The 26,657-nt window shown below is 38.8% G+C and overlaps 1 protein-coding gene across 4 annotated transcripts in view; it reads left to right on the top strand.

The window, feature by feature from the left end:
• Positions 1–26,657, top strand: part of SH3GL3 (SH3 domain containing GRB2 like 3, endophilin A3) — a 90,360-nt gene that overhangs the window by 22,068 nt on the left and 41,635 nt on the right. The window contains exons 2-4 of one of the 4 annotated variants that reach the window (XM_031048643.2): positions 6,066–6,146; positions 11,044–11,116; positions 14,526–14,645. In XM_031048643.2, the coding sequence (XP_030904503.1) occupies positions 6,091–6,146; positions 11,044–11,116; positions 14,526–14,645 (249 nt within the window). In that variant the 5' untranslated portion in view covers positions 6,066–6,090. Of the gene's footprint in view, positions 1–6,065; positions 6,147–11,043; positions 11,117–12,889; positions 12,970–14,525; positions 14,646–19,204; positions 19,388–26,657 lie in introns of those variants that run through there. The other 3 variants (XM_031048644.2, XM_031048645.2, XM_005148729.3) reach the window with 3 other exon arrangements.

Below are 26,657 nucleotides of genomic sequence, written 5' to 3'. Positions count from 1 at the left end.
TTTGATTCTTAAGGCTGCAGTGCTTGTGTGCTGTTGTCTTTCTATGTCGTCTTATGGTAGGTGGTAAAAAATGTAAAATATTTCAGGACTTCTAGCTCTGTATTTTAAACTGACAATCTTTTATATTAAGCCGATTTTTCTCCAAGATGTGGTTATATTGGTTTTTAAGTCTTCAACATTTTTTTCTTAATAAGGAACATAAAGGGAGATTAGAGGCAAATTTCATTCGTGCAATTGATTGTAATTTATTGGTTTTGTGTGGTGCTTTTGCAGAGAGCCTGAGTATATGCATTTTGCATATTATATCCTGCCAGAACTATCACTGTGTGGGTACACAGGGAGAGAAGTGGGACATAGAAGGTGGAATTACATTTCTCTCCCTTTATTTTGTTAATAATTTTTAGCAACTTGTGTTTAGCTCACTATGCATAGCTCTATGTCATATAATGTCAGAAACACTTTGCTGAAATCAAGTTTTGCTACTTTTCTAGTATATTGCATTAGAAAGACAGTTATCTTTCACTAACTGAGTTCTTTCTAACCCAGTGACCCAGATCCCAGTAAGTTTCCTTAAGCTCAGAAATGCTGTTTCACAGGCTAGTCTGTACATTTTTTGCCAATTCTACCTTTTATTTACTGCTTTCCTTGTGGAAGGTATTGTCATTTTTTTAGTTATATATTCTTTCTGTTTCCTTCTGTTTTAAAGCAACGCTATGATAATAATAATTCCTGGTTTATCCACATGCCCTAGTTGTCTTGCATCTTCCTCCTATTGAACTTTTCAAAGGAAATTTAAATTAAAAATGTTACTGACAAGTGAAATTTCAGGGCATCATCGTCCAATATAAGAAATAGATTGAATGGACATGTAGCCAACTTAAGCAGTGCAGTAACAGGCAGAAGATATTTCACTCTGTAAACTGGAAGGAAATCAGTAGAAGCTAATTGATTTTTAAAATAAATTATTATAATTATTATCAATAAATTATGAGCAGGTATTCTGGAGCTTATAAATAAACCCCATATCCCTCTAGGTAGTTCCAACAGGCTAATCTTAGGCATCTATGTATCAGTCAACAGGAGCAAGGATGCTGTAACATTACATGGGTAGAAATCCCATGGTGTGTTCCTGGCACTTACTAGACATTACTTAATTTATGAAAACTGAATTTCAGCACAGACAGGATGGCACTTTGTGTAATGACAAAATGACCAATGTGTCTTTCAAAATAAGATGTATTTTTAGACATCCAGGTAAACTGCAATTAGCCTCCATGTCTCTGGAGGTCAGGAAATACAAAGCTTGTGGAAATACTACAAAACAGTTTTGTACTGAATCAACCTTTCAAGGCAAGTTGAAATGGTGGTATCAGGGAGATCTGAATAGCCCCCTTTAAATCAGATTCTGCTGTATTCCTTTACTGAACAAATTGTCGCCAGTTTATCTGGAATTCTACATATTGATTCTAGTCATGCTTCAGTAAATGTTCAACATGACTTCAATGGATGAATGAGTTTACATTTATGGTTGCTCAGTTTAGTAGCAAGCAGTGTTTCTAATCCCTGTGGAGCTGCTATTAGCCATTGGTTGACCTGAAATTCACATGAGCTGGCTTTAATTCAGAGCTTGGTCTGCTCGGCATGATTTGCTAGTTTGGGATGCTTTTGTTTAAATGTTGACCAGCTGCTTAAGCCAGTTTTTCTTGAGTTTTCCTTCTTATTTTTGAGAATATATTCTTTAAAAAGGAGAACAGATGACTTAATAATGACTGTGAGCTTGTAGAAACAGTATCAAAAGAAGCTTTTCTGAAGTAAACAGAATGGACAGGTTTGCCTTCAAACTTACATGGTCTTCCTAGAACCAACATTCCTTCTCCTTGTAACATTTCTGTTTTGAAAATACAATTTGCAAGATGAGGAACTGGAGAAAACCAATGGACAAACAAGAATGATCATTTATCTGAATGAAAATAACAGGAAGTGCTCATATATGATATGGAGACCATGATGCCCAATGCCAGTGCCATCTTTCTTGTTTATGTTACGTTCTTTTGTCACTGGAGTCTAGAAGAAGCCAACACACCTTTCTACATCCCTGATCTATACTGACTGTAAATCACCTTTGAGTTTTCTCCTCTGTGAGTACATGTATCATTTCTCCTGGCTAAAAGTTTGCTAAATGAGAGTCCAAGGTAATTCAAAAGTAATAATGATTTTGAAAGAAAAATGAGATGAAAATGAAAGGAATTGTTTTCTCAACGTATATGGAGTTCACTTCTTGTGAGGCCTTCTTAGCTTAATTACAGACATATCTTACATCTTTTGAAATCCTCTTTTTTTAACTAATGCTTGTAGGCAGCCTGTCTGTAGTGAGGGATATCTGGATAGCAATCCTTCTTCTGGCCTGCAGGCATCTTATTATCCCTTGCACATTGGTGACGCTGCATGTACAAGTTCACCTCCTCCAGTGGTTTTCAGCAGCTATATCCAAATTTTCAAACCCTTTGTGATAAGGGAATGTTATGATTTGCTCTTTACCTGCAGGATTGATCACCAGTGATCTACAACCCTTTTAATCATGATTAATAAGTGTATTTGAAAAACAGTTCACTATCTAGCTGAGACATACCTTGTTGAAGACCACGACCTGTCATCTTTGTCTTAGGCCTTGCTAAGCCATCTTTACTTACAAAACCATTTTTCCATCTCAAAAGAAAATGGAATTAGGCACCAGTTAGGCACCAGCTCTATAGTCCATGTTTACAATCAAATACATAACAGGTAATGACTGACAAATACGCTGCTGCACTGTTAACCTTACACAAAGTCCTCTCCAGCCAAATGAGAACAACAGCAGAGATGGGAGCTCACTGCAGTGGGATGACCTTTGAAATTGAATCTTGACCATTTCAATGAGTGATGTGGAACCTGTAGCCTTGCTCATGGAGTATTTCAGTTCCTGCATACACCAAGCTGGTGTATGTAGGAGCTAAAGCAGAGCATTGTTTGCTCTTCCCTCTGCCAGATTTCCCTCCCAAGCTTTGCTAGATGTCCATGTCCCCAGGGCCCAGCCTGCAGTGCTCTTTTCTGCTTGTTGTTAGCTATGACATGTTTGATATTGCTTTCCTGTTTCAAAGAGTACTTCCCAGCACTCCTTGGATGATCATGCTATTTCTTATGCTTACTGACTTTAGGGTTTGGCCAGAGCCGTAGGGAGTCCAGGGACAAGAGAATGAGTAGAGAGTGAAACTGAAGAGTACTTTCTCTATGGCTTCCAACATCAGTAGGTTTTGTTCCTTGCCTATGAGGAATACTGAGTGCCTTGACAGTGTAATTAACTTCCAAAGACCCTGAGAGGGAACATTCCACATGTCTTTAATAATGACCCCTAGAAATTTAATGTGGCCTTTTATTTTTTTTTTATTTTTTTTTTAGTATCATTTGGGGCCTGGCAGTCTAACATTTGATTAAACTGCAGAAGAGTTGTGTTTTATATTAGAAAAACTTATGTCTCTATGTGTCTTGCAGAAAAGTACCTGAAAGCTTTGTACGAACCTCAGTAAAGGTTTCTTTTTTGAATGCTGTGTTTAACAAGCAAATACATTTCCTCCACTTTTCAAACAAGTGGAATAAAGCTGACTTAAAAGTCTGAGGTATTTTCTGGAATATGGAGTATTTCTCTGTGCTTTTATTGGAGATTTCTTTGTATTTATTGGAAAGTACTAGGTGGTGGAACAAAACTGTGATTTGCAGGGTCTTTTAGCTTTAGATCTTAGTCTGTATTCCCCGTGTGTGAAAATCTTGCTAGCTGGCACTACAAGGGCAGAATCTTAATGCACTTCTTCAGGTTTCTTCTGTAGAGCATTGGTTTGATGTGGCCTCTGCCTTTTTTACTAGCTAATCAAGGTCCACAGGGACTGAAGATGGGTAAGTAGCTATTCCACTTATCCTTGTACATGTCCATATACAAAGATACATGGTTACTTACCACGGAGATGGACAGGAAATAACAGTGAGGGGAGAGATCTTTACCTCATTAGTAACATTACATTTCCTATAGTGCATATTTTTCATATATTAAAAGTTAATAAGATGGTGTTAGTTTACAAGACTTAAAAAGAGATGTGATCATAGTAAATGTGTCTAAAGGTTCAGAAAATATTACTAGGATATTTTAAAGTATATCCGGAACTCTTTCCTTCATATTCTTTATAGTCAAACAATAGTATTTTTTTGTTCCTTGTTTAAAGTGGTCCTGGTTGTCAAACCATGACAAAAGCCTTAGGGCTGCAGCTACCATAAGAAAATTAATTTTTCATATTATATTGGTTATTACATTTGCACTTTGAGGCCCCAGCCTTTACTGGGGCTTTGGGTAGGTAGGTATGGTGTAACACACTTAGCAGGATAGCTCCTCTCAGAAGACATGGGAATGTGTCTGGACAAGACAAGAAGTCCCGATGCATCCCTTTTATAGATAAGGAATTGACAGATTAAATTATGCACTAAATTAGTAACTAAGATACAACAGAAAGGAATAAAATCTTCTTTGTGGAAGGCTCTGTTTATTGTTCCTGCAGGTATTGTGTATGTTTTTCAGTGGGCACACTGTCAACCAAAGCTAAGTTTAACATGCACATGAAAGGTACTTTGCTGGCATCTTTTCCTTGCCATTATATCAAAATTACTGCAGCTCAGCTGCCATGGCTTCAGATTGCTTCTTCCATATAGGAACAAAGTGCTGCTTGTAAGAACAGATAAGAACCAAGAATATATTTGGCACTATATAAGTAATACTTAATATTCCCATCCTTTTATAAATAACTCTCTTGCATTCTTCTCTCAAGTTTACACACATACCTGGATAGGGTTCTGTTTAACATATATATTTTCTCCATTGTTTAGAGAAAATATATAGAGAGGAGAAATTTTCAATTAACTGCACACACTCCAAGAGTTATAAAGTTCAGTAACTTCTCAGGCAGCTTTGGAACACCTGTAAAATGCTTCCATATATTTAGGTATCTGATAATATGAAGCAAAAAATAGAATAGTAATAATGCTGACAAATAGGATCTCTCAGAGAGTAAAAATATGAGGAAAAAGTCAAGAATGATAGTAACAGGCATTGTCTCCAAGTCCTTAGCTCCATGTGGTGGGCTCACAGGCTTAGGTAAAACATCAACCGCACTGCTGTCTTCCTCTGTGCCAGAGGTAATTTTGGGCAAGTTTTTTAAGAAAATAAGTAAGATGCAATGGCTTTGTGTTATATTCAGAGTCTGATCAGTTGATACACTAAATTTTTGTTAGCTCTTAGCATTGAATACACTTCTTGAAACCAGCTGAACTATGCTCCTAGGATGGCACCTATCTGTCCAGTAAGGAGCTGTAATTGCTGTGAGAGTGGAGAAGATCATAGAATCAAGATGTCAATATTCTCCTAACTGTCTCTCTTGCTTAAAACACAGAGTAGAGAACAAGTTACATTTTTAGTTTTACAGGTGATTTAAATAGTTGGGCATAGAGGCAAAAGAGCAAAATTATGAAAACTAGCAGTCAGATGGAGCTCTCTGCTCAGATTTCTGTGGAGATTTAAGATATTTATTGTTGCTTGTAGAGGTGCTACCTTCACTTTTTTTGCCATAGATCTAGAAACTTTTGATCATACTGCAATGTTTTTAATACTGATCTGACAATAGCACTAAACTGACTTACTGAAAAGACTACAAGGACTGTGATTTAACCTAATCTTCTTAGTGTTGACATTGTATCTTGCCTTATTTTTACACAGTTCAGTGGAGGTTGTGCTCACAGCAGAATGAAGACTTTCTGCATTTCAGTTTTGAAACATTTTCACTATGTTAAACAGTTTGAGTCCTGAGAGCAGAAAATACGGGCTCACTACCAGAGTAGCGTTATACACATTTCATTCAGTAACTTTCCTCCCCCCCTTATTTATGATGGCTGTATTCAATCTGCATAGAAGTGCAGAAGTAGTTGGAATGCTTATTTTATCACCAAGTTTGTATGATAAAATATGCTACAAACCACTTTTTTTTCTTAAGGTTCCAAGAGAGTACAATCGATAAGATGCATATTTTCTGCCTTATACAACAGATCACACCCAGCTGCACAGCTTTTCTCAGGTAAGAGAAATATTATATATTCCACTTTCTCTTCCCTTCCCCATCTCCCTTAATTAATAAGGAAAACCAGACATCTATCTGCATGAGGCTTGTTTTAAAATCAGTGCATAGGTCCGTGGAAAATATCTAGTTACTAGTATTTATCCACTTGGGCCAGACAGCATAGATAACTCTAATAATGAATTTGAAATAGGATTTTCTTATTACATTGAAAAAAACCCAACAATTCGTCAGGCTTAAGGATAAATCAAAGGAAAGTGGCACCCCGGTGGACCAGACAGCCCATGGGCAGCCCAGTCACATGAGAGCCTCAGAGGTCACTACCTCTGTTTCAGGAGAGCTATTTGTAGAGCTCGCTGTGGAGGTTCACATCACAGCTAAAACAGAATATTTAATAATCTGGCACCCAAATTTCATGTGTTGCCAACCTCAGTCCTTATGTGAGCTTTCCTTTCACTGCTTTGGAAGTTTCCCCTCTGAGTCGTAAAGCATGGATACACATTCCTATGTTTTGACAACTCCAAAAAAATTAATTTAGAACCAACATTACGAGCCTGTTCTAACTGTGTTGATGTACAGGTAGGTGAATTTTATTGCAGAAAAAAAATATGCTGTCTCACAGCAAATACTCTGAAATGAGGAGGAAGGATTAACTGTAGTGAAATCGCTATTAGCTATGCACTCTTTCTTCCAGAGTATGATACACAAGTAGGGCCATTACAGAATTTTCCTCAGAAGCCAACATTTTTAGACCATTAATTGTTTTTGAGTCAGGTATCTGCTTTGCATGAATTTGATTAGTTTGATTGTTTTTTTTGAGGATGCTTTGATTTCTTGCATGGGGGAATGGAAATGTAGGTCAGATACTTGAACCCATTCCCACACACATTCCCTTTCCTACCATCCATAAATTTGGATTTTGGAGAGTCACAGTGGGATTTTCTGAAATTTCTGAATTTGTGTCTCATGTCCCTGTTCTAATGTAAAAAGAGTCTCCCCAGCCAGGCCGTATCTCCCAGAAGTCTCTGAAGCCAAAAAGACTAGAGTGATGGCCTGTCCTCACTGCTAAAGAAGACTGTGGTGCACTGCAGGAGATGTAGTTCAACAGGAATGTTCAATCTATACAGGAGATCAGGAGCCAAGAAATACTGGAGTACAGCTCCCACGGCTAAGCATGGCTCTGAGCACCTCACTTAATCTCCAATGTGACCACTCCCCATCTGTAAATTGGCATATACTTCCTTGTTTCACAAAGGCTTCAAGAGGATAAAAATCTGTGAAAGTTATGAGGTTCTCAGATACTGTGATAAGTCCCAGGATAAACAAATGTTGAATGCAAAACAGCAGCTTATATGGTACATATTCAAGAGCATGTGGAATGAATTAGAAAGATGAAGAGAGGGAACAGAAGAATGAGAATAGGAAGAAGCAGAAGGGAGAAAGAATAGACAGTAACAGTGCAAGTCAGGCAGCATGACTGGAAGCTATGGAAGAGTCATGCAGAGTCCTAGCTCGCTTGGAGTTCATGTTGCAAACTATCTTCTAAGTATATCTAAAGCAAACTGAGCCAATGGCTTACTAAACTGAGCTTTTTGCAAAATTCTAATGTTGACATTTTTGTGAAGTGGCCAAGAGTAATTCCCAAAGAAGGGACCTTACTGTACGCACTTAGAGCATGAGTGGATATATTAAACCTAGGTTTTATTTAATATCTCACAATAGTCCTTTTTTAGAAGGGAAGGCAATATAAGCAGGTTAGAAAAAATCAGTTTTCCGTACTATGCCCTATTTTCTCTGATATTAGCGTGAGGGAAAAGAGCAAGTCTGGATATATACTCATGCACATATGTAAATAAACAGGGAATAAGGCCATACATCATTCACTAGCTGCCCTTTCTCATCCGTTTTTTGGGGTGACAGTAGATATCATGAAACTGTATACTGCACACTGGCAACAGATAATGGATTATTTTTCTGACAATAGAATATGAAAGATTAAGCATTCAGCCTAGTAAAAATTGCATCCCTTTTTAGAACTGCAGGTTAAGCAATATGGATATATTAGATAAACTGCTTCTGGTTTCCAAAGAACTGAAGAGCATGGTCAGTAAGGAAGCAGAAAAGTTATCTGGCATCACAAGAAAGAGGAGAAAATATAGGATGCATGTATAGAAAGCTCTTAAGACAGTGATATCAGGTAGATGGTTTTATCTACCTCCTGGAATGGGTGGAAAGCCTGCTGTTGGGATGGAGAGCATATGTCCTTTTTGTTACTGGATATGATACATTCCTGTGCAGGAGATAACTCCCAGCTAAGCTTTCCAAAAAGGATTTAAGCAATGCACAGTAATTTATACTGGCTTTCTGCACTAGAAGTTGTCAAAATTGCCACTAGTCATACCAATGACTGCTCAGCTGCAGTGAAACAACAGTGACTGCAGATTAGCTGTACTGATGTTGCAAAACATTTTTTAGCAGCAAGGAATGAAAGGGCTTAATGTTAAATTAGACTTAAACACAAATAATTTCTCATGATTTGCTGAGGAATGTCTCAACTTGGATTCTCTCTAAGGGATCTAATGCTCTAACATTTAAAGTGAACTGGGTTGCCTTAGAAGCAGATGAATTGTATTTTTTATACTTTGCAGTGATACACTTCATACTGGACACAATGCATATTAAGAAATTCACTTGCTTGGGTAATACTCTGTGTCCTCTTTGCATACACATGCACTGTAGGGATATCCCAGCTCCCTCCCTAAAACCCCAAATCTCATTGATATCTATGATCTTCAGAAGCAAATTTTATAATGCTATTTAGATGCTTTTTGAAATCCTTTTAGGTACCTCATCTGCATTTGTGTGTCTAGATACCATTTAAAATCTGATAGTAGAGCCTACGTGACACTTAAAATAGAACTTCAAAATGTTGTTGTTTTTATGGCCTGATCTTCGTGAAAGATATCATATTTTAAAATTCTATAGGCTGAATCATTAAGGAAAAAAACACCAGAAATAAAAACCACAACTGAAAATAGTGATAAAAGGGGAAAGTTAGACTTTGTGTTATGCTTTCAATATTCTCTCTGCCAGTCACCAAGCAAGGTAGATTTTGGAAGGCAAGATTATAAATCCACTTAAAGTAATAGCAGTATTCTCTTAGATTTCAGTGGGCTTCACTTCACACCCTTCACTAAAGTATACTGTGACAGCTTTGCACACTCCATTTTCTGCATTTTATTTGAACGAAAATAAAACCAATGCAAGTGCCAAGAGAAAAAACGGCTAAAAATTGAACAGGTGATACAGACCTGCTGAGCAACTGATGAAGGATGCAGCTAAGTACCCAGAAGTGTTTGGGAGGAAAAATGCAGGTATTATTTGAATAAACATGCTTAAAATACTAAAATGCATCAAAGGTACATAGAAAATGGCCAATATCCCACAACAGGGTTTTGATTGTAGATAAATTCCAAATCACAATATTCTGGAATTTGTCATGAAACTTCTTCAATAAAGCAATGAATAGGTTCAAAATGGTTTGATGTATTTTCTAATTACATGAGGGAAACAATAAAGGGTATGCCTTCTCATAATCTTTAAGTAGTTTTTAGTTAAAAAAGAAGATTAGTGTATAGAATTAAGTTAACTTCATGACTTATTTTCCTCACATCTGTTTGCATAGTGGTTTTCATTTTAGGATTTCCCCAGGACTAGCACTCCACCTTGCCTCTTGAAGCAGGCAGTGGAAGATCACTGCCACCTACAGATTGGAGATAGCATCACTAATAGAGGAAATTGGAACTGTCTCATGTTGGAACATTTCTCTCTCTTTGCCTTGAGCACTTGTCTCCCCATCCCCTCCTCCCCCTGAAAAAAAACCCACAAAGTCACCCAACATACACTGTTGTCTCTGTAGCACCCTGTTCACAAGCATCCTCATTAAAGGCAAAGCACAGTACTTTATGAATCCTAGAAGCCCTGTAAAGTTTTAAGCCAAAGTTGAAGAGGGGAAAAGAAAAAGGCAAGACTCACAAATGTGCTTTCCATTACATAGTATGTATATCAAAATGCAGTATACATGTCAGAATTATAAATGGCTTCTTAAAGATTTCTCAGATAGCAGCTGAGAAAAACAATAAACTCTGTGGACATTTGTATAGATGGATTGAGTAAGTGAGTACTTGCTTTCCATGTATCAGTGCATGGGTCATATTTGCAAGATGGCCTATCAGGAAAAACAAGTATGATCTGTAGGGAGAGCAGAGCTATAGTTTTAGCTCAATTTAATCCCCATCTATTATTTTCTTCTTCCAAATAAGGGGGTAAAAAAATAATCTGATAAAGCTTCATGGGTTTTTTATTTATTGCATATGTTGTTGACATTTGCAGCATATGAAAGCCCATTGTATTTCACATAACTTTAACAGACTTTTCTCCTCAATTATAAGGAGAACTTTCGTCACACAAGTCAGACATCATTTAATTAATACACAATAGCTGTCACTGTATTTTACTGTCTTCCAATGTTCACTTTTTCACTGAATCCTTGAAATAAATGCAGATCTGACAACATTAACAAATATCAGAATCATGGATTGGGCAAATAAAAAGTGGTCCAGTGTCTACGTTAAGGTTAAGCGACTTGTCAGCTTGCATATGATTTCTACTTTTTGTACTTGACTCAGTAAAGAAATTGATAGTACCAAAAAAACCCTAAGAAGAGATGACTGATTTCCCACTGATATATCTAAGTGTAGGACTGGGCTCACTGAAATGATTTTTAACTAACACTTGAGAATTCAAGCCTGCAGGAGATCACCAAGCTGGAATAGCTAGGTAAAAAAAATAGGGGAGAAGTTAAATGCAATAGAGTTAAAGTACTCTGTAATTGCAGGGGATTTCAGCTGCTGTCTGCCCAAATATTCTTCTTCATGCACTGGAGAAATGCTTCTTCTTTGCTTCCCCAGGTGAGAGAAATTCCCTAACTTCTTTCCCCTGCTGTCTGTATATTATCCTAGCAGCTAGGGTAGAATTTTGCTTTGATTTGGGAGTCCATTACACCATGACAATACAGTCGGCCTAAAGAACATGTTCTGGTACATACAACGTGCTTTTGCCTGTACTAGCAACACCAAACAGCTGTAAGTCTGTTGTTGGAGAAGCTCAAGCAAGAAAAGCAACAGCTAATCGGGTCTGATCATAGGAAAGAATAGGTCTCTGACTCCAAAAACCTTTACCATCATTGTTCTGCAGGACCAGTTTCCTCTCTAAAATCCTGTGCCCACTGAATTGCAGCAGAATACATGCCAGGCATCCTTAAAAACATTTGAGAATTCAAACCCCAGTTCACAAGAGCAGCTTTCAAAAAAATACAGGTGGAAAGTCTGAGCCCCACTGAAGTGAGTGGCAGAAGTTGTGTTAGCTTCAGCAAGGGCAGAATTTCATTCACGATATTGATTCAGCTGCTACCTTTAAATACAACAGTTTTCAGGTCCTTTCTACAGAAACTCAATGTCAGGTGTGTTTATTATTTTAAACTACACAATTTCTTTAGAAAAGTAAACATCTGAGCACCTTTATATTTCACCGAGCAAGCTAGGAAGTCTGTCAGGAGGCACGTGTGTATTTCACACATTTTAACATGTATTTAATTGAAATGGTTATCTGGTAACTACGGAATGAAAGCTCTGCTTTTCTTCCCTCTTTCAAAGGGCGTTTCTGTACATAGCCAGAAGGTGGCATTCATGGTTAACAGTTAAAAGAATTAATACAGGCCACTTATTCTTTGCATATGAAGGAGGGGAGAAAAAGGGTTTCTTAGTATAGTGGCAGTTACTCAATTAACCATGATGCTTAAACTAATGCGATAAATTTGATTTATGTATTCATAGTTTTACAAGGAGTAGCAGAGTTATCCAGTAGTAGCCATTAATCTTCATGATGAGACAGCAGGGACCTGGCAAGTTGTATTCATCTCTCTATAAAGTATTTGATAGTAAAAGTCCTTGTCTTCAGATACATCATTCTGTTCCTTCAAATAAGCCAGTTTCCAATAATTCTTTGACTGCTGTAATACCCACTGTTATCAGATCAGTTAGGAAATTCAAGAAAAAACCCACAAAACCCAAAAAACTTGAAATTTATCCAGTCAATGAATCTTAATCAGATTTTTCGAAGTCTGATCATTCCCATTTGTGATCCAGTCGGTCTATGGAGTATTGCCATATTTAACATCTGTGTCACATCATGCCTTTCCTGTTGCCTCATTGATCAACAGACAACATGTGATGATTCCCAGATGTTCAAACATGGCAGATCCCAAAAGACCTATTAAATTACACTGAAAGCAAAACAACATCCATGCTGTAAAAGTTTTGTTAAAATCAGGTATGTCTGAATATTCACAAACTTGCTACAAGATACTGATACTCAAATTGCTTTTAAACATTCTTTGAAACGTCCACATTGTGTATCCTTTGAGGACACTGTGTGACAGAATTGATAACTTTCTGTCCTGCGCTATGAAGCAAGCTAAAATAAAAGTAGGCATATATATTTATACACAGAGAACATAGACCACTGGATTTTTTACTGTTTGTCTCCTTTTATTACATACAGCCTGTGTTCTTTCAGATTTTTACTCAGATTTCTTGCTGATTATAGGGTTTTTTTCCCTGATAAAGCTGAATAAATTATGAAAGAAGCTTGTGTGTTCATTCTCTAAGCAAGGCAAGACAGCATGTGTTGTTCTTCAGCGTATCCTTTTTCCACTGGAAAGGATCGTTATGAAGACCAAGACTTACCAAGATGATACTGAAAGGTTTGTTCTATAACTGAAAAATAGTTACATAAAATTCTGTGTTGGATTTCAAGCAGTAAATGTGCTACAGTTTACGCCAGTTCTGCTCTATTGTAGCACACTCTGCTTCGAAATTGTCCCCACCATTTCTGATACAGTAGTGCTAACATGAAGATGACTATCCTTTGCACCTTTCTAAAGCTAGTGTTACTATTCTAATCACATTTTAGTTTCGAATGCTGTGCTGGCATTGTCAACAATGAGAAAATCGTCATTTTCTGATGAAGACAGGCAGCCGCATGCAGATTAGGAGCTCTGTTTTGTCACCCAAGAAATAACAGCACAGAGCTCAAGTGCAATTTGTTTGAAATCAGGGCAACATTTCTGCACATTATTCCCACTCATTGAAGTCATAATATTGACTCATTTGAAGTTACAGTTTATTCTGCCATATTCTTTAATAAGAAGGAACATAGCTACTTTAGAAAGGCCAGCAAAAAGAAGGATGCTCCTTATGTGGGTACTTCTGACACACCATTTGTTTTTCTCTTAAACTGAATGAGCTTTTGAAATAGGTTGATTTTTCTTCCCCAGAACAGAGGTTAAGAAATGTCAGTTAGGAAATGGCTACGGATTTCTTGTTGGTATTTTCCAATAGAAAAAGTGCGGTTTGTTATGTTGCTCCGTGAAGAAGCTCCACTGATGCAGTCCCGCATGGCTGGCTGGGCTCCTCGTGAGACTACATCTCCCACAGTGCAATACGCTACTGCCCTGACCAAACTCCCGCAGGGGCCCACCTTGGTATGCACATGGCCACAGATGCATTAGGGGAGATGTAGTTCCTTGAGAGAACGCAGACCGGAAGGGAGAGTCAAACAGGCAAACCAGGTGCTTGTGTAAAGTAATGCTGCTGTACTGAGAATGGAGGGATTTGAAGTTCAGATGAAGTCTTTTTTTTCTGACATGGTCAGAAACCCGATCATTTAGATCAAATAGACCTACCCCAAAGGAAAACATCTCACAGGTTTTTTTTTTTTTTTTCAGTGGTTTATCAAATTAGAAATCTCAAGTATGGAGGAAATAAAAATGTTCTGGGTACCCAGGCTAGCACTAATACTCTGTTATTTCCAGAATTTTCTCCACTGTGGAGTAATTTTGGACATTCACATTTTTATTTCAATTTACACATTTAACTCTTTTTTTTGACAGTCTAGAGCTGTCTGAGCACACTGAGTGCCTAGTGTTTAGTAAAAACTAATTACTTTTACTGCTACCAGAAGCAACTGAGGCACCTGAAAGTTACAAGATCTCCAAGCAGGAGCTGTTCAGGAGTCCATCTACATAGTATAATTTGCAAAACTTTTACAAGCAGACACAAAGAAGTAGGTTGTTGAGTTTCCAGATTTAGAGTATCTGCTTATAGTACACATACATGTAACTTAACAAAAATCTCTATCTAGATTTGAGTTCATCTAAACTGTTCGTGTCTTTTTAAAAGAAACATCTAATTAGAACTGTATGTATTAATTAATGGCATAAGTCCTAACAAGGTTTTGTTTTATTGCTGACACTTGCAGAGCAACAGACAGAGATTTATGAAAGTAAGTGAAGATAGAAGTATCTGCACGATCATGAAGCAGCATGTGGAATACAAACATAGGAAAGAGACAAGAAGAGAAGCAAAGATCTGGATAATGGTAAAGCAACACATATGGAAAGTCAGCTTGAGAAGAACAATCACGTATGCCAAAAATAATTCACTAGCTACATTTAGTTAGAAGATCTGGGGAGCAAACTTAAGTGTCCTAAACAACTGATGTAGGTTAGCCAGAGTGTCTAACAGCCCCAGGGTCACATATAGCTGCTCTAACTGCCAGCAGTGTCTGTGTGGAACAGGGAGCTTTCCAAGTTCTGGCCAGTGCTGGCTCTGTAGAGAAGACTGCCTGTTCTTTTCCCTTTCTTATGAAATGCATACTGCAGTGCAAAGCCATGTCAGAAATATCTGAGCTAGTTTATCTGCACAGCAAGTGCTATGACATGCAAAATTGCTTTTTTATGTTCCAGAAGCAAACCCATAATGTTAACCAGCTTCTGTATGTGAACATATTTTCATATCACCAATTTCTTTTTGTGTAATTTTAAATAATTCTTTCATCTAAGTATGTAGAAAGGGTGCTGAAACAGGCTCATGAGGTGTCCTTACTGTCTTGGGCATTTTTGGCAGAAGAATTTTCTTCTGACTTTGTTATTAAGGTAGTTTGCTGTTGGCATTGTTCTCCCACTGGAAGCTCCCAGGTTTGTCTTGCACCATCAAACCTGGAAGCCAACACTGGGAAAAATAATGAAATAGGAGAAAATTATGACCAGTTTCATCCAGTGTTGTTGGGATTTCACTCTGGATTGCTATGTTAGACATCATTCCATTTACTTGGGTCAATATCCATGTATCAGTGTCAATTCAGTTCAGTACTACTCTTTTTTCTAGAATTGTTAGATGAGGTCCCACTTTTTTTCGAAGAGCACACATTATATCTGAGCCTGTTTATTTGTAAAGCTGCCTACAAGTTTCCCCTTGTGGAGAGGAGTACTGGGAACTGTTCCTTCAAGTGGCACAGTTTTCCTGGAGGATCACCTTTTCAGAATGCTGGTTTTCTTGGCTCTAGTTTTCAGATGCATTCTTTTCCTCTGACCAAAAAAACACAGCATATGACCAGCGTTTTGACAGGTATCATGCTAAAACTAACCAAGTCCTCTGCACTTTCACTGAATACATGTAGTCTTCATGGACCATCAGTAGCTACCACATCTGTGCCTGAGAGTCTTCCTCACTTTTGTCTAACACTTTACTCCTTCCCTCCTATTCAACATAGTCCCGTGAATGCTCCATTTCTGATGTAGCAATTTTTTTTTCAAGCTGAAAGCCACAGAAGCCTGTAGCAATGTAAGCATTTGAGGTTTGTTTGGTTTGGGGTATTTTTTTCTGCTTTAGCTCTCCTTCCCCATTGCCAGTGTTTTGAAATCAGACTTCTTCAACATGTGGAGAATTCATGAGTAGCTTCCATTTACTTCTTCTATCATTAATCCAGAATTTGGGATTGCTAATCTCTAATTCAACTACAGATGAAAACCTCCTTTATAGGTCTCTCATAGGTTTAGCTCAATGACTCCAGTCTTGGTAAGCAATAATTTGGCTTTTCAGTAGGCTGGTTTGCTGTGTAGTTATTCTTGTCCTGTATCAGGTGAGTACATCCAAAGTCTCCTTCTAATACCCTGTGTAGAAATTTATTGCAGGGTAAGTTGCTGCACAGTGACTTATTCTGAATAATTCTGAAGGTGTAAAGAATAAGTAAGTGCCTTACTTAGGAAGTAAGCATGGCCCAGAATCAAATCCAATAGAATTTCATTACAGACTCATCTCTTCTCCTGCTTTTGATGTTTTATTTTGTGGCAGTAACTACCAAAGACACGCACATTTCTCCAACAGATTTCTCACTTTTAAGAGATATTGAAGCAAACATGGATGTAATTGACTGCAAGTTCCAAGTAATTTCATCTGCTAAGATACCTCTGGGTATTTTTTAAAATATTTCTGGGTTTCATTCTGCTGAAAACCTGACACTTCCTATGGCTGCTATTGCATTTTCAGCTCTTAAGGTTGTTTGTTGAAAAGTGAATAGCTGTAAGATTGTTTGCCACATCTTCAGGTTGATCTTCTGCTGTGTTTTTCACATAGTATTGGCCATACTGAAATCCAAGTGAAATGTGAATTTATAGGTATCTGTCTTGTTTGAATTTCACAGGACAATTTTCAAGTTCTCCAGTTCTCCAGTGCAAGTAGCCAGTTCATATTTTTCTAGTAATTGCCTTGATTTGAGCCTAGTTAGGAGTTCTCAGTTTGTACAAATTTCACTGTCCTTTTTAGCACATCTCATTCAATAACAATAACATGTTGGAGCCATCATCTGTTGTTCTCATGCACTTTGACATCTTCTGAGTGGTTGGACTGTAACTGTTGTTTAAATATCCAGACATACAGAACTTTGGCCCTGAAGGTCCCCTCTTTCCCAGACTCTGTGAAGCATTTTTCTCTATTGCTTATGTAGTACTAGGCCCTGGCCTGTCTTATCCTTGTAACAGTTCTTTTTAACAAGCTTTTTTCCCCATCATGTCAGCATTTATCTGAACCATTTCCCACAGTTTTTGTACTATTTCTGATTTCCCTCATTTTACATACTGAATTTGTAATTTTTCATAAATCTTAAGGAATATCATCCAGCAAATCACAATCCCCTTTTTTTGCAGGGGCTATGTGTTATAGATAACTATGTGTTGTAACTACGTTTTTAAATATTACTGGCTACAAGCTATAACTTTTGCTTATATCTGAACTAAATTTCAGTCTCTCTTTCAGGGTGTTTCTTGCAAATCATTAGCACCTGGACTATTGAAGCTGGCTCACTAATTAGGTTTTCATCTTATCTGTATCACTGAGCAATTAAAGCTATGAAGCTGAATTTCCACAGAGCATTTCCCACTTGCAAATCCTTGTATCACTTCAACAAGGTAGCTGCTACCCTTGGGTCACAAGCAGGATTAAAAAAGAAAGGATGTTGCAGATAGCCTTACTCAAGTTCTTTATCTAATCCAATTTTACAGCTGTAGTGACTCCATAATCCATTGATTCCTGTCCACACTGACTTATTTCAAGCTTCTGGTCCACTGTTTCTATAAAGCCAAAGATTAAGCTACACCTTATTCTCTCCTTAACTCCTCAATACACTGAGAGATTGCTTTAACACCTTTTATGGAACTCCACTTTCTCAGTTTAGGTAATTTACGCATTCATTTCTCACCTGAGCCCTCTACAGATGCTAATTAAAGCCCCACCCAATTTGGCCTGGACACTTAACGCCTTGCTGCTTGTTCCATTAGGAGGAGTAATTGGTACTGAAATCGGGTGCTGGTGGTGTAAATCATGTTTACTTGTGAAGTGGCTGAAAACGGTCATTCACCGGCAGCACATAGCATGGTGATTGCAGGCCTCTTTCAAACATTTTTCAGTCTGGATTTGGAAAGGCTTCACTTTGCAGTTTGTCTTCCAGAGTGAAAGTGGGCTGGTGCTATGCTTTTTGCTTTCTCTTTCGTCCCTTCTGCCTTTCTGTATAGAGTCCTTTGTCGAGTGAAAGCCAGTCAGAGGTCTCAATTCACAAATAAGTCTGTCTTTACACTTTGTTTCATAGGGTATATAATTGTTTCCAACAGGATGGATAGTTATTCCTTTCTCCCAATTTACAACATGGCAATTATACTGAAGTTCTTGTATGTTTTGCCATTGTTCTCCCTGCTGTTATGAAGAAGTGTAGTACACTCTGAAAATGCCTCTCCTGATCTAACAAAAATGCAGTGAGCATGGCAATGACACAGAGCGCTGCTGCAGCCACCAAAGGTTATCTCTAAACTGCTTCCCAGGTCCACGTGCATGTTTAAGCTGAGTCACAACTCCCTGGTAATCTCACAGCCAGGACCCCGTGGCATATCGCAGTGTATCTTCCCAGGAATAAAGTGCAGCCTGGTAGTGCTTTACCACTGTAGGCATAACCACATCGCACATTTGTATCAGCACATTGCTGATACACAGGCATATTGAAGCATCCAATGAATCCATCCTGTAATGACAAGGCAAACAACTAAACAGTTCTTCTAGTGTGGCACTTCCTGGTACATCTGCTCCTCCGGGAGGGAGCTGGTGGGAGCCCCAGCCCTTTTCAACCTGAGCAGCATCAACACAGTTACAGATTTTGTTGTGATGTATAGCTCCTACCAGCTGTGTTCTCGACCACTGTGTGTTCATGTTTTTAATGCTACAATAACATTATTGTGTATAATAATAGATCTGAGGTGAATAAGCTCAATTAGAGATGCTACATGGACTTGTAAGAAATGAGGCCTATGAAGAGAAAACGGGAGCCTTATTGTACATAAGGCTAGAGAACTAAAATCAGTGCTAAGAGACCTTCTGTCTCTTAAGCGAGCGTCTTTCCATCGGCAGGCCGTCCGCTCCGCGGCAGCGGTGCGCCCGCCCGCACAGGTCCTCCCGGCAGGCGTGCCCGCCCACTCACCTTTCATTCCCTGCTGTCTCCATGCAACCTCGCAGCGTGGGCGTCTTTGAGAGCCTATATTTGCATAGCCCCAGGAAGAGACCAATCGGTATGCGGCTCTAGTCTTTCATTTGCATATGCCTCGGCGGTGGCCAATGGGGTGTGAGCGGCCGGGCCCGCTCTGAAGGCGATGTTCGCAGCGGCGCGGGGCGCCGGGGCCGCGGGTGACACAGCGAGAGGCCGCGGGGACCCACCGGAACGTGCCGGGACCTGCGGGCGCCTGGCGCCGGGGGAAGATGTCGGTGGCGGGGCTCAAGAAGCAGTTCCACAAAGCCAGCCAGGTAAGGGGGCGCCTCCTGGCCGCGGCAGGGGCAGGGCCCTGCAGGGAGGTTGGTCGGTGATGGGTGACTCGCCCCGCGCCCACTGCTGCCCGCCCGCCGCAAGGCGCAGCGGGTACCTCAGTCTTCTTTTCTGTGGTGGTGACATCGACGTCGCTCCCTGGTACTGTGGGGAACGTTGTCTCCAGCTTCATCTCTGGGTTCTCCCGTTTATCACTGTCTCTTAGCTCCTTATGTGGATCCTTACAAGGGTCGCCTATGTCCTTTTGCCTGGGGCGTCAGGTCTTTCTTTTTAGTTACTAATATTTGTTATTTAGTGCTGGGTTTGTGTTTGTACTCCCAGGCCTCAGCTGAAGGTACAGGTTGTAAGGTACCAGCTTTTCCGTGAATAATTCATTGTGCTGTTATGCCACGAACTACTGGTTTGTTACCCTACCTGACATACCGTATATTGGTCCTGTAGGGGGTATCCTATGTTTCTAGAGTTTTCCCTCTTCTTCTAGATTCTTATCTTTTCCTGGGTGAGCCTTCATCTTCTCCTGACTCCTTTTATTCTTGATCTATTCCCTCGTTTACAATGTGTTTTTCTTTAATACTTTCCCTGATTTCTCTCTCTCGAGAGCCCCCTTTCTGCCAGGCAGGTGGACAGGTTGCATTGCCCAGCAAGATAGTGCTAACCCGAAGCCCCAGGTAGAGTACCTTCAGGAACTGGCAGCAGTAGGTTCTTCTCACCAAAGGTGTTTGGAAGCCTCAGCTGCTTTCCTTGCACATTGCTCTGAGATCTGTTTTTTTTGTTGACTCTCATTAATCACAATGCTAATATTGAAGTTAGTGTCTGTAGCCTATTCAGTCAAACCACACAACTGCTGTTGTGGTGAGAGTGAGAAAATAAAGGTTCATTGGGTGCTTAGCTGTCATCTTTCTAGGTCCTTCTTCAGATATTTGGCTTGTCAGCAGCCCAAATGCAGAATGTGCACTTTGTTTGGACCTAGAGATGCTAAATATTTGTATCTGATATGTTGCCAGTAGTGTTCTTTGTATTGTGTTATGTGCTGATCTTAAAAACTGTCATGAAACTGTAACTTTAGCTGTTTTGGTGAGAAAATGTGGCACTTCCAGGGGAAACAAATCTAAGGGCAGTTTACAAAACGTTTTGGCTTGTTTTATTCCTAATTTACGATGTTAAGTCATGTAGCCTTTGCTATGGTAAATTTGTCACTTGAGAAGAAGGAGGTATTTAACTGAGGAAGTCAGAGGTGTAACCGCAAGTGCTGTCTCATCTAGCAACTGGTAACAGTGCAAGTTGCTTAATCCTGCCTGTATGTCCGGTAAGCATAAAAAAAATAAAGGAGGGAAGAGACCTGCTCAAGGTAGCAGTGACAGCAAAGACAATGGGATGTGCTGAAGTTGACTGTATGTGTATAGAGAAAATGTTGTACAGCTTCGAGTATTCATTACAGTAAGGAATTGCGATGCAAAACTCGGGTAATATTCCTCTTCTCAGGGTGGGTCAAAGGTGGGGTTTCCACTTAATTTAAAATGAAGGACTGAGCAAGGATTTTAAAGGAAGTTGACTGAAAAAGTCTCTCTACAGGGGGAAAGAAAAAAGCCCATTTAGTAGGAACTTAAGGTGCAGGAAAAAAATACTGAAACTGGATTTTTTTTTTGTTCTGGTGCCTGAAAAAACACAAGATGCTTCTTAAGAGCTCATTCTGGAAGAATTCAGATAAGATGTTGAGTGGTGGAAAAAAATCAGAGAAGAAATGCCATACACAGAGTTGTTCAAAACATCCAGGTCTAAGTAACTGATCTGTTTATCTCTGACACACACAGTCATGCCCATATGTATAAAGATACAAACTAAACAGTTGTTGAAACTAACAAAAATAAAGTGGAATGTGTAAAATGGAAGTATTTGCAGTCCATCTTTTAGCTAAATTCTTTTACAATGTGCTAAAACAAGCAAATGCAGAGCACGAAAGAGGGATTTCTCAAAAGAATGTTTAAGTCTCTAAGTACTGTAGGAGGCATATACCTTTGTGCATTGAATGGATGAGAGATGCAAGGGTAACTGTTAACAGCAGAGACAGGCATTGCTTACAGAAAGAATGAAATTAATTCCTTTAGTGTTCCCAAAGGAGGATGGGGGCAGATGACAAAAACTGGCAAATTTCCCAGAGGACATTCAGGAATATAGAAGAGAATAAGACTTGTGCCAGGACATGTGATTAAGGAATAAAAATAATATTTGAAGGCTGACAGAACCTAAAGACAAAACTCTGAAAGGTAAAGCAAGTGGGTTAAGACAGGCTGTATTTAACAGTTCATTCAGAAATGTGAATAAATACTCAAGAAGTGACATATCCGTATACTTCCAAGATAATATTTCCATACTAAACCAGACATCTACGGAAATACTGTAGTATATAAAATATATGCATGATGTAAAATATACATTAATTGAAATAAACCACAGTTCTAACTGAAATACAGATAGTATAAAGTTACAGAAAGATGAGGTAAAATAAAATTGAGTTACTCTGTAACTCTGTATACTCTAACTGAACCACTTAACTGTTGCAGCACCCTGTTTTTTGCAGAAGAAATGCATTTCAATTTTATCTTTGTCAAAAGCCGGCCTCTTCTGTGTGTTTTTATGTAGAGCTTTTGTGTTAACTAGCAGTGATCTCCTTTGTGTGTAGGCTGATATCCTAAGTTTGGAGAGTCCAGGAAAAAGCAAACAATACCTCCAGATTTATACATGCTGTTGAGGTTTCTGGGATGTTTGGTGCATGTCAGATTGATTTATCTGAAGTTTCAGTGAAGTAAATAAGTGTTTGCTTTTTAAAAGGTCAGCAGTGAACTTCTTGTGGTTACTGAAGCCCTCGCCAAAACCAAGCATGACATGCTATTGCAGGCTTGGTTGGTGTAGTAAAAAGCCACCATGTGTCTGTTCGTAATATGTTAATTCACAGTATGTGTTCTCATTTTTCTTCTCCTAGAAAGTTTTTACTCAATCATGTCATCTTTCCACTGAAAACAGCAGGTGTGAGTAGGTTTTCACCTAAGTATCTGCTGATGAGGTTGAGAAGACAATTCTTGAGTTACGAGCATCTGTTAGAACTACCACGGTGGTGTTTTAACTATTTTTCTATATTTGCCAACATGTAAATGTGCAGTTCTGCTCCATTATCTGTACACTAATAATTGCTTCCCCTGGTGTCACAGAACTGATACACTCAAAGCTTATATCTAACCCAAAGGTCATATATCTGTTGTGTAATAGCTTTCAGGTACACTAGAATTTTCTTTTCTATGCTTCTTATATTTAGGTTGCTTAGGTTTAAATTGAAACACACAAGTGGACTGGAATGAGGGTCGCTTCCATTCTGCCCATTCAATATCAGGGATGATCCCTTGAGTATAAGCAATTTGAAATAATGAAATGGAACCATGTGGCATCTTACCACCTCTCAGTGGCTGATAAGTGAGTACAGGCAGTTTCTCAGAGCTGATAAAATCACCTGCCAGTCTCATGGAATTCAGCATTTTTCCCCCTATTTTTTAATGTATCTGCAAATAGAATTTTCAAATTAACCTTCAGGGAGTTCTGTTTGTGATGAAAACTTGTGTCATTTTCAGCTTCTGACGTGTCTTATCTGTTTTCCTGTTTTCAGTTTGAAACCTTTTGATGTAGGTGGGTGTATCTCTGCCTCCTGTTTTTGTAGCTCTTGGTCTGGTGGTGGTTGTGCATGTGGGATAACCCAGCTGGTGGGAGGACTGTATCTTCTGATGCTTACTGGGAGTATATTTAGAGCAGTGTTTCTGTTTAGAAAAGCAGTACGTACACAGAGTGAATAAGGGAGCCTTAATAGATTGCAGATGCTGTTATAATTTCTACTGTGCTCTAAAACTGGAGCCAGGCTGTATTTTGATGTAAAGATGTGTGTAGTTAGAGGCTAGTGAGCTGTGAACCTCCCTCCCTAAGGGTGTTTTGAAAGCTCAGCCACAATGCTGGCATAGGAAATCTGCTGTTGACTTAGAATTAACATTTTGTTTTGGTTTTTTTTTTAATTGTAGCTGAAGTCTGTGTATAACAGCAGTGCCATTACCAACAGCTTATTCATACTGTATTTCTTAGGCTTAGCTTCTCAGCAATAGTAGAAATCAATGTTTTATTGAGGAAACACATGACTTTCAATTATTATGAGTATCTTATTTGTTCATTGGTGTCAAAAGTTGGGGTAGCCTATGCAGACTGGCTTCTTGAACCTTCTGTTGTCAGTGAAGAAAGAGAGGCTCCAAGTGTGAACCAGGAGCTGGCTCTGTCATCTATAGATAGAGCTGAAGGGGGAGCAGATTGTCTAACCAAAACAACCAGAATCTGTTACAACCTTTTTGCCTTCTTAAAGTGATTTAACCTCTGGGCTTTTGTCTCTTACATATCCTGAATGGCATTTATCTTTTAGAGTACTGCATCTTTGTTTTAGCAATGTTTTAAAAGGTCTCTTTCTATTTTTAATTTCTTAAGAGCATTTGGCCATCACTAACAGTTGCAGGGATGCGTCTTCTCTCCCCAGTTTCTGCTTTTACTCCACTGATTTATGTGACTTTTTGATACAATCTGTTGGAATAAAGACCAGATCAGAGTAAAAACCTTGTTGTTTCCCAAACAGAATAAGTCTTGTGATTGGGTTTTGTGGTGGTGTTCGGCTTTTTTTGTTCTTCTTCTGATTACTTTTCTTTTTTGTTACCTTGTAGGTGAATGTTACTAGTCTAGATGTAATACTTAAGCCGTTTTTCAAGTCTGTGTTGACACTGAGTTAATACACACAAACTTTATTTACCCAAGTGCTTACTAGCAAAGGAAGTAAGTTGCTAAACTAGAAAGGGACAAACTTCATGGAGAAAGTGAACTTGCCAGTGATACATGAAAAGAAACATTAGGACTATAAACTGTTACCCTGCAGTCTGTTAGAGATGCTGTCTTCTCACATCCAGCCTAAATTTGGCATGGTGAATCCAAGATCCTGGTAAAGAGAGAGAGGGTGATTTCCATCATGTTCCTAGTTTTTATTAGATCAATGGATGTACTCTTGCAAACTTATAGACTTGTCAGGGTAGGATAGTGGTGAAAAGGTCAGTAGAATTTAGTTTATTGTCTGAGATGTTCTGAAATGGATAATTACACACATTTTGGAGAGGAGAGTAAACCCTCAGCCACTGGCCAGCACAAAAAAATAACATTCCTTTATCCTCTGTGTATATGTAGATATCTAATTAGGCAGAATAGTTTGTCTGTACCTGTGTCATGACTGGATTGCATAACAACAGTTTCCAGTGATTATAACAACTATAATGTACATTATGCACTGTTCATTTTCCTAAGATGATGTGAGGACAGGCTGAGGGTTTGTGCAAATCTTTGAAGATTTGCTAGTTCATGGAGTATTTTGGATGTTTTGTGTGGGGTTCTTTATTTCTTGTTTGGTGGTTGTGCACTAAGGGGACGCTAACCTACACTTCAGCCCTCTTCCTTTGGCATTAGTATGACTAACTTCTGACTTAGCAGCCCACCCTGCTTATGCTGAAGCTTGCTTCCCTGGGGCCCAGCTGCTGGTCTAATGGGCAGGAAATAAGAAGACAATTCCTTGCAGCATGGAGGTGATTTTCTGTGCTAAAAAATGTATCTGTTGGAGTTGAGAGGAGGGGGAAACTAGGTCTCCAGGTTTAGGTTTACCGGTTGTATTTTCAACTGTATTTATCACCTGCTAAGTACCTTCCCAGTAGAGCATAAATGTAGGAAAAATAAACTTTGAGTGCTTCAGTCAGCATACAAATCAGCAGAAGACAGCAATCATATGCCTCTGCAGCCTTCAACAATGCAGCTCTCAAAGCCTGCCATAGAAACATGATAATGCTGTGAACTGAGAATATAGCAGAGATGCAGCTATGATTTGGAAGGAGTTTAGTTATATTTTACACATAAAATATTTATATATAAGAGTCTGCATGGTATTGCAATTGAAAATAGTATAGTGTAATGGAATGGAAGCTGAACTTTCTCCTTGAGCGCATCTCCTTTTATAGATTCTTGGCTTTGCTGAAGAGTTCTGCACAGGCATCCTGAAGGCTCGTGTGAGAGCTGGCACTCCATCCTTAACTCATGCTGTTGCCTGAGTCATTGCAGCACATGTTGGGTAATACAGTGCAGTGCAGTCTCTTGAGAGTCCTGCAATGCTGAAAAACAAATAGGTGAGTGAAGGAGAGCAACAGCATTTCATCAAGATTTTCTTCAGCATCATTTGCTAAGTGTTACTTGAAGTTGCTTAAATATCTTGAGCAGATAACATTTCTACCAGGAAGTTGCACTCCTATACAGAATTTGGGGCAGGCTTTAGAATATTCATACAGGAGGACAAAGTCTGCTTAGTTATACTGATAGAAATCTGGGATGACTTTATGCAGGACCACTTATATAGGAATGTGCAACATAACTGGGAAACTGAGAGCAGAATCTGGCTTAAAAAAATCCTCAGTCCAAGTGCTTCCTTCCTGTTAAGATAAGAAAGTTGTATATATTTAGTGGCACAAAGTAGCTGCAGCTGCAGAACAACTATTGCTGTAGAATAGAAGTTTTTAATACCACATTGTGTCTTTTGTACCCTCCAAACACCAACACTTTCTCTAAGCACACATTTAATTCAAGTTACAGAATGTGTCCCATTCTTCATACATTCAGTAAGAACCCTATAGACCCCAAACTTCATTTTGTAATGATACTGTTAAGAATAAAAGGCTTCTATTTTTGTTAATGCCACTTTCACCCCAGTATATTGCAACAGTCTAATTCTATACAGTGCTGCTATTGTTAGTCTCTTTCATGTTCATGGAAGGAAACCCACTGCTGGAGTTTTATAACTTGATGGAAGTTGAAGATGCAGATTTTAACAATGCTTTTAACAGCTCCAGTTGGATAAGGGCTAATGAAATTTGATAACACCTTCAATTCTGTTTTCTAGAGCCCTAGTGTGCTATCACTGTGTATATGTTTCTAAAGGTTATTAAGAGTTATGTATATTGATGGGAGAATATACCAGTTAATTTCCTGCAACATCTCAAATATCGGCAGCTGTGTATGTGAAACACGAAAATAACTTGGCCTTCCATGCTTTCTATTCGAAGGACAATGCCAAGTGTCTGACAAGAATTAATTCTGTTTCTGTAGTACCCTAATTAAATTACGCTTTTGATACTGTACCTGTGTTTAATG

Source organism: Melopsittacus undulatus, chromosome 9 (genome assembly GCF_012275295.1).
Source record: "Melopsittacus undulatus isolate bMelUnd1 chromosome 9, bMelUnd1.mat.Z, whole genome shotgun sequence".
Lineage (NCBI taxonomy): Eukaryota > Metazoa > Chordata > Aves > Psittaciformes > Psittaculidae > Melopsittacus > Melopsittacus undulatus.
The sequence above is the reverse complement of the archived record's forward strand: the minus strand, read 5'-3'. Positions and strand labels throughout refer to the sequence as shown.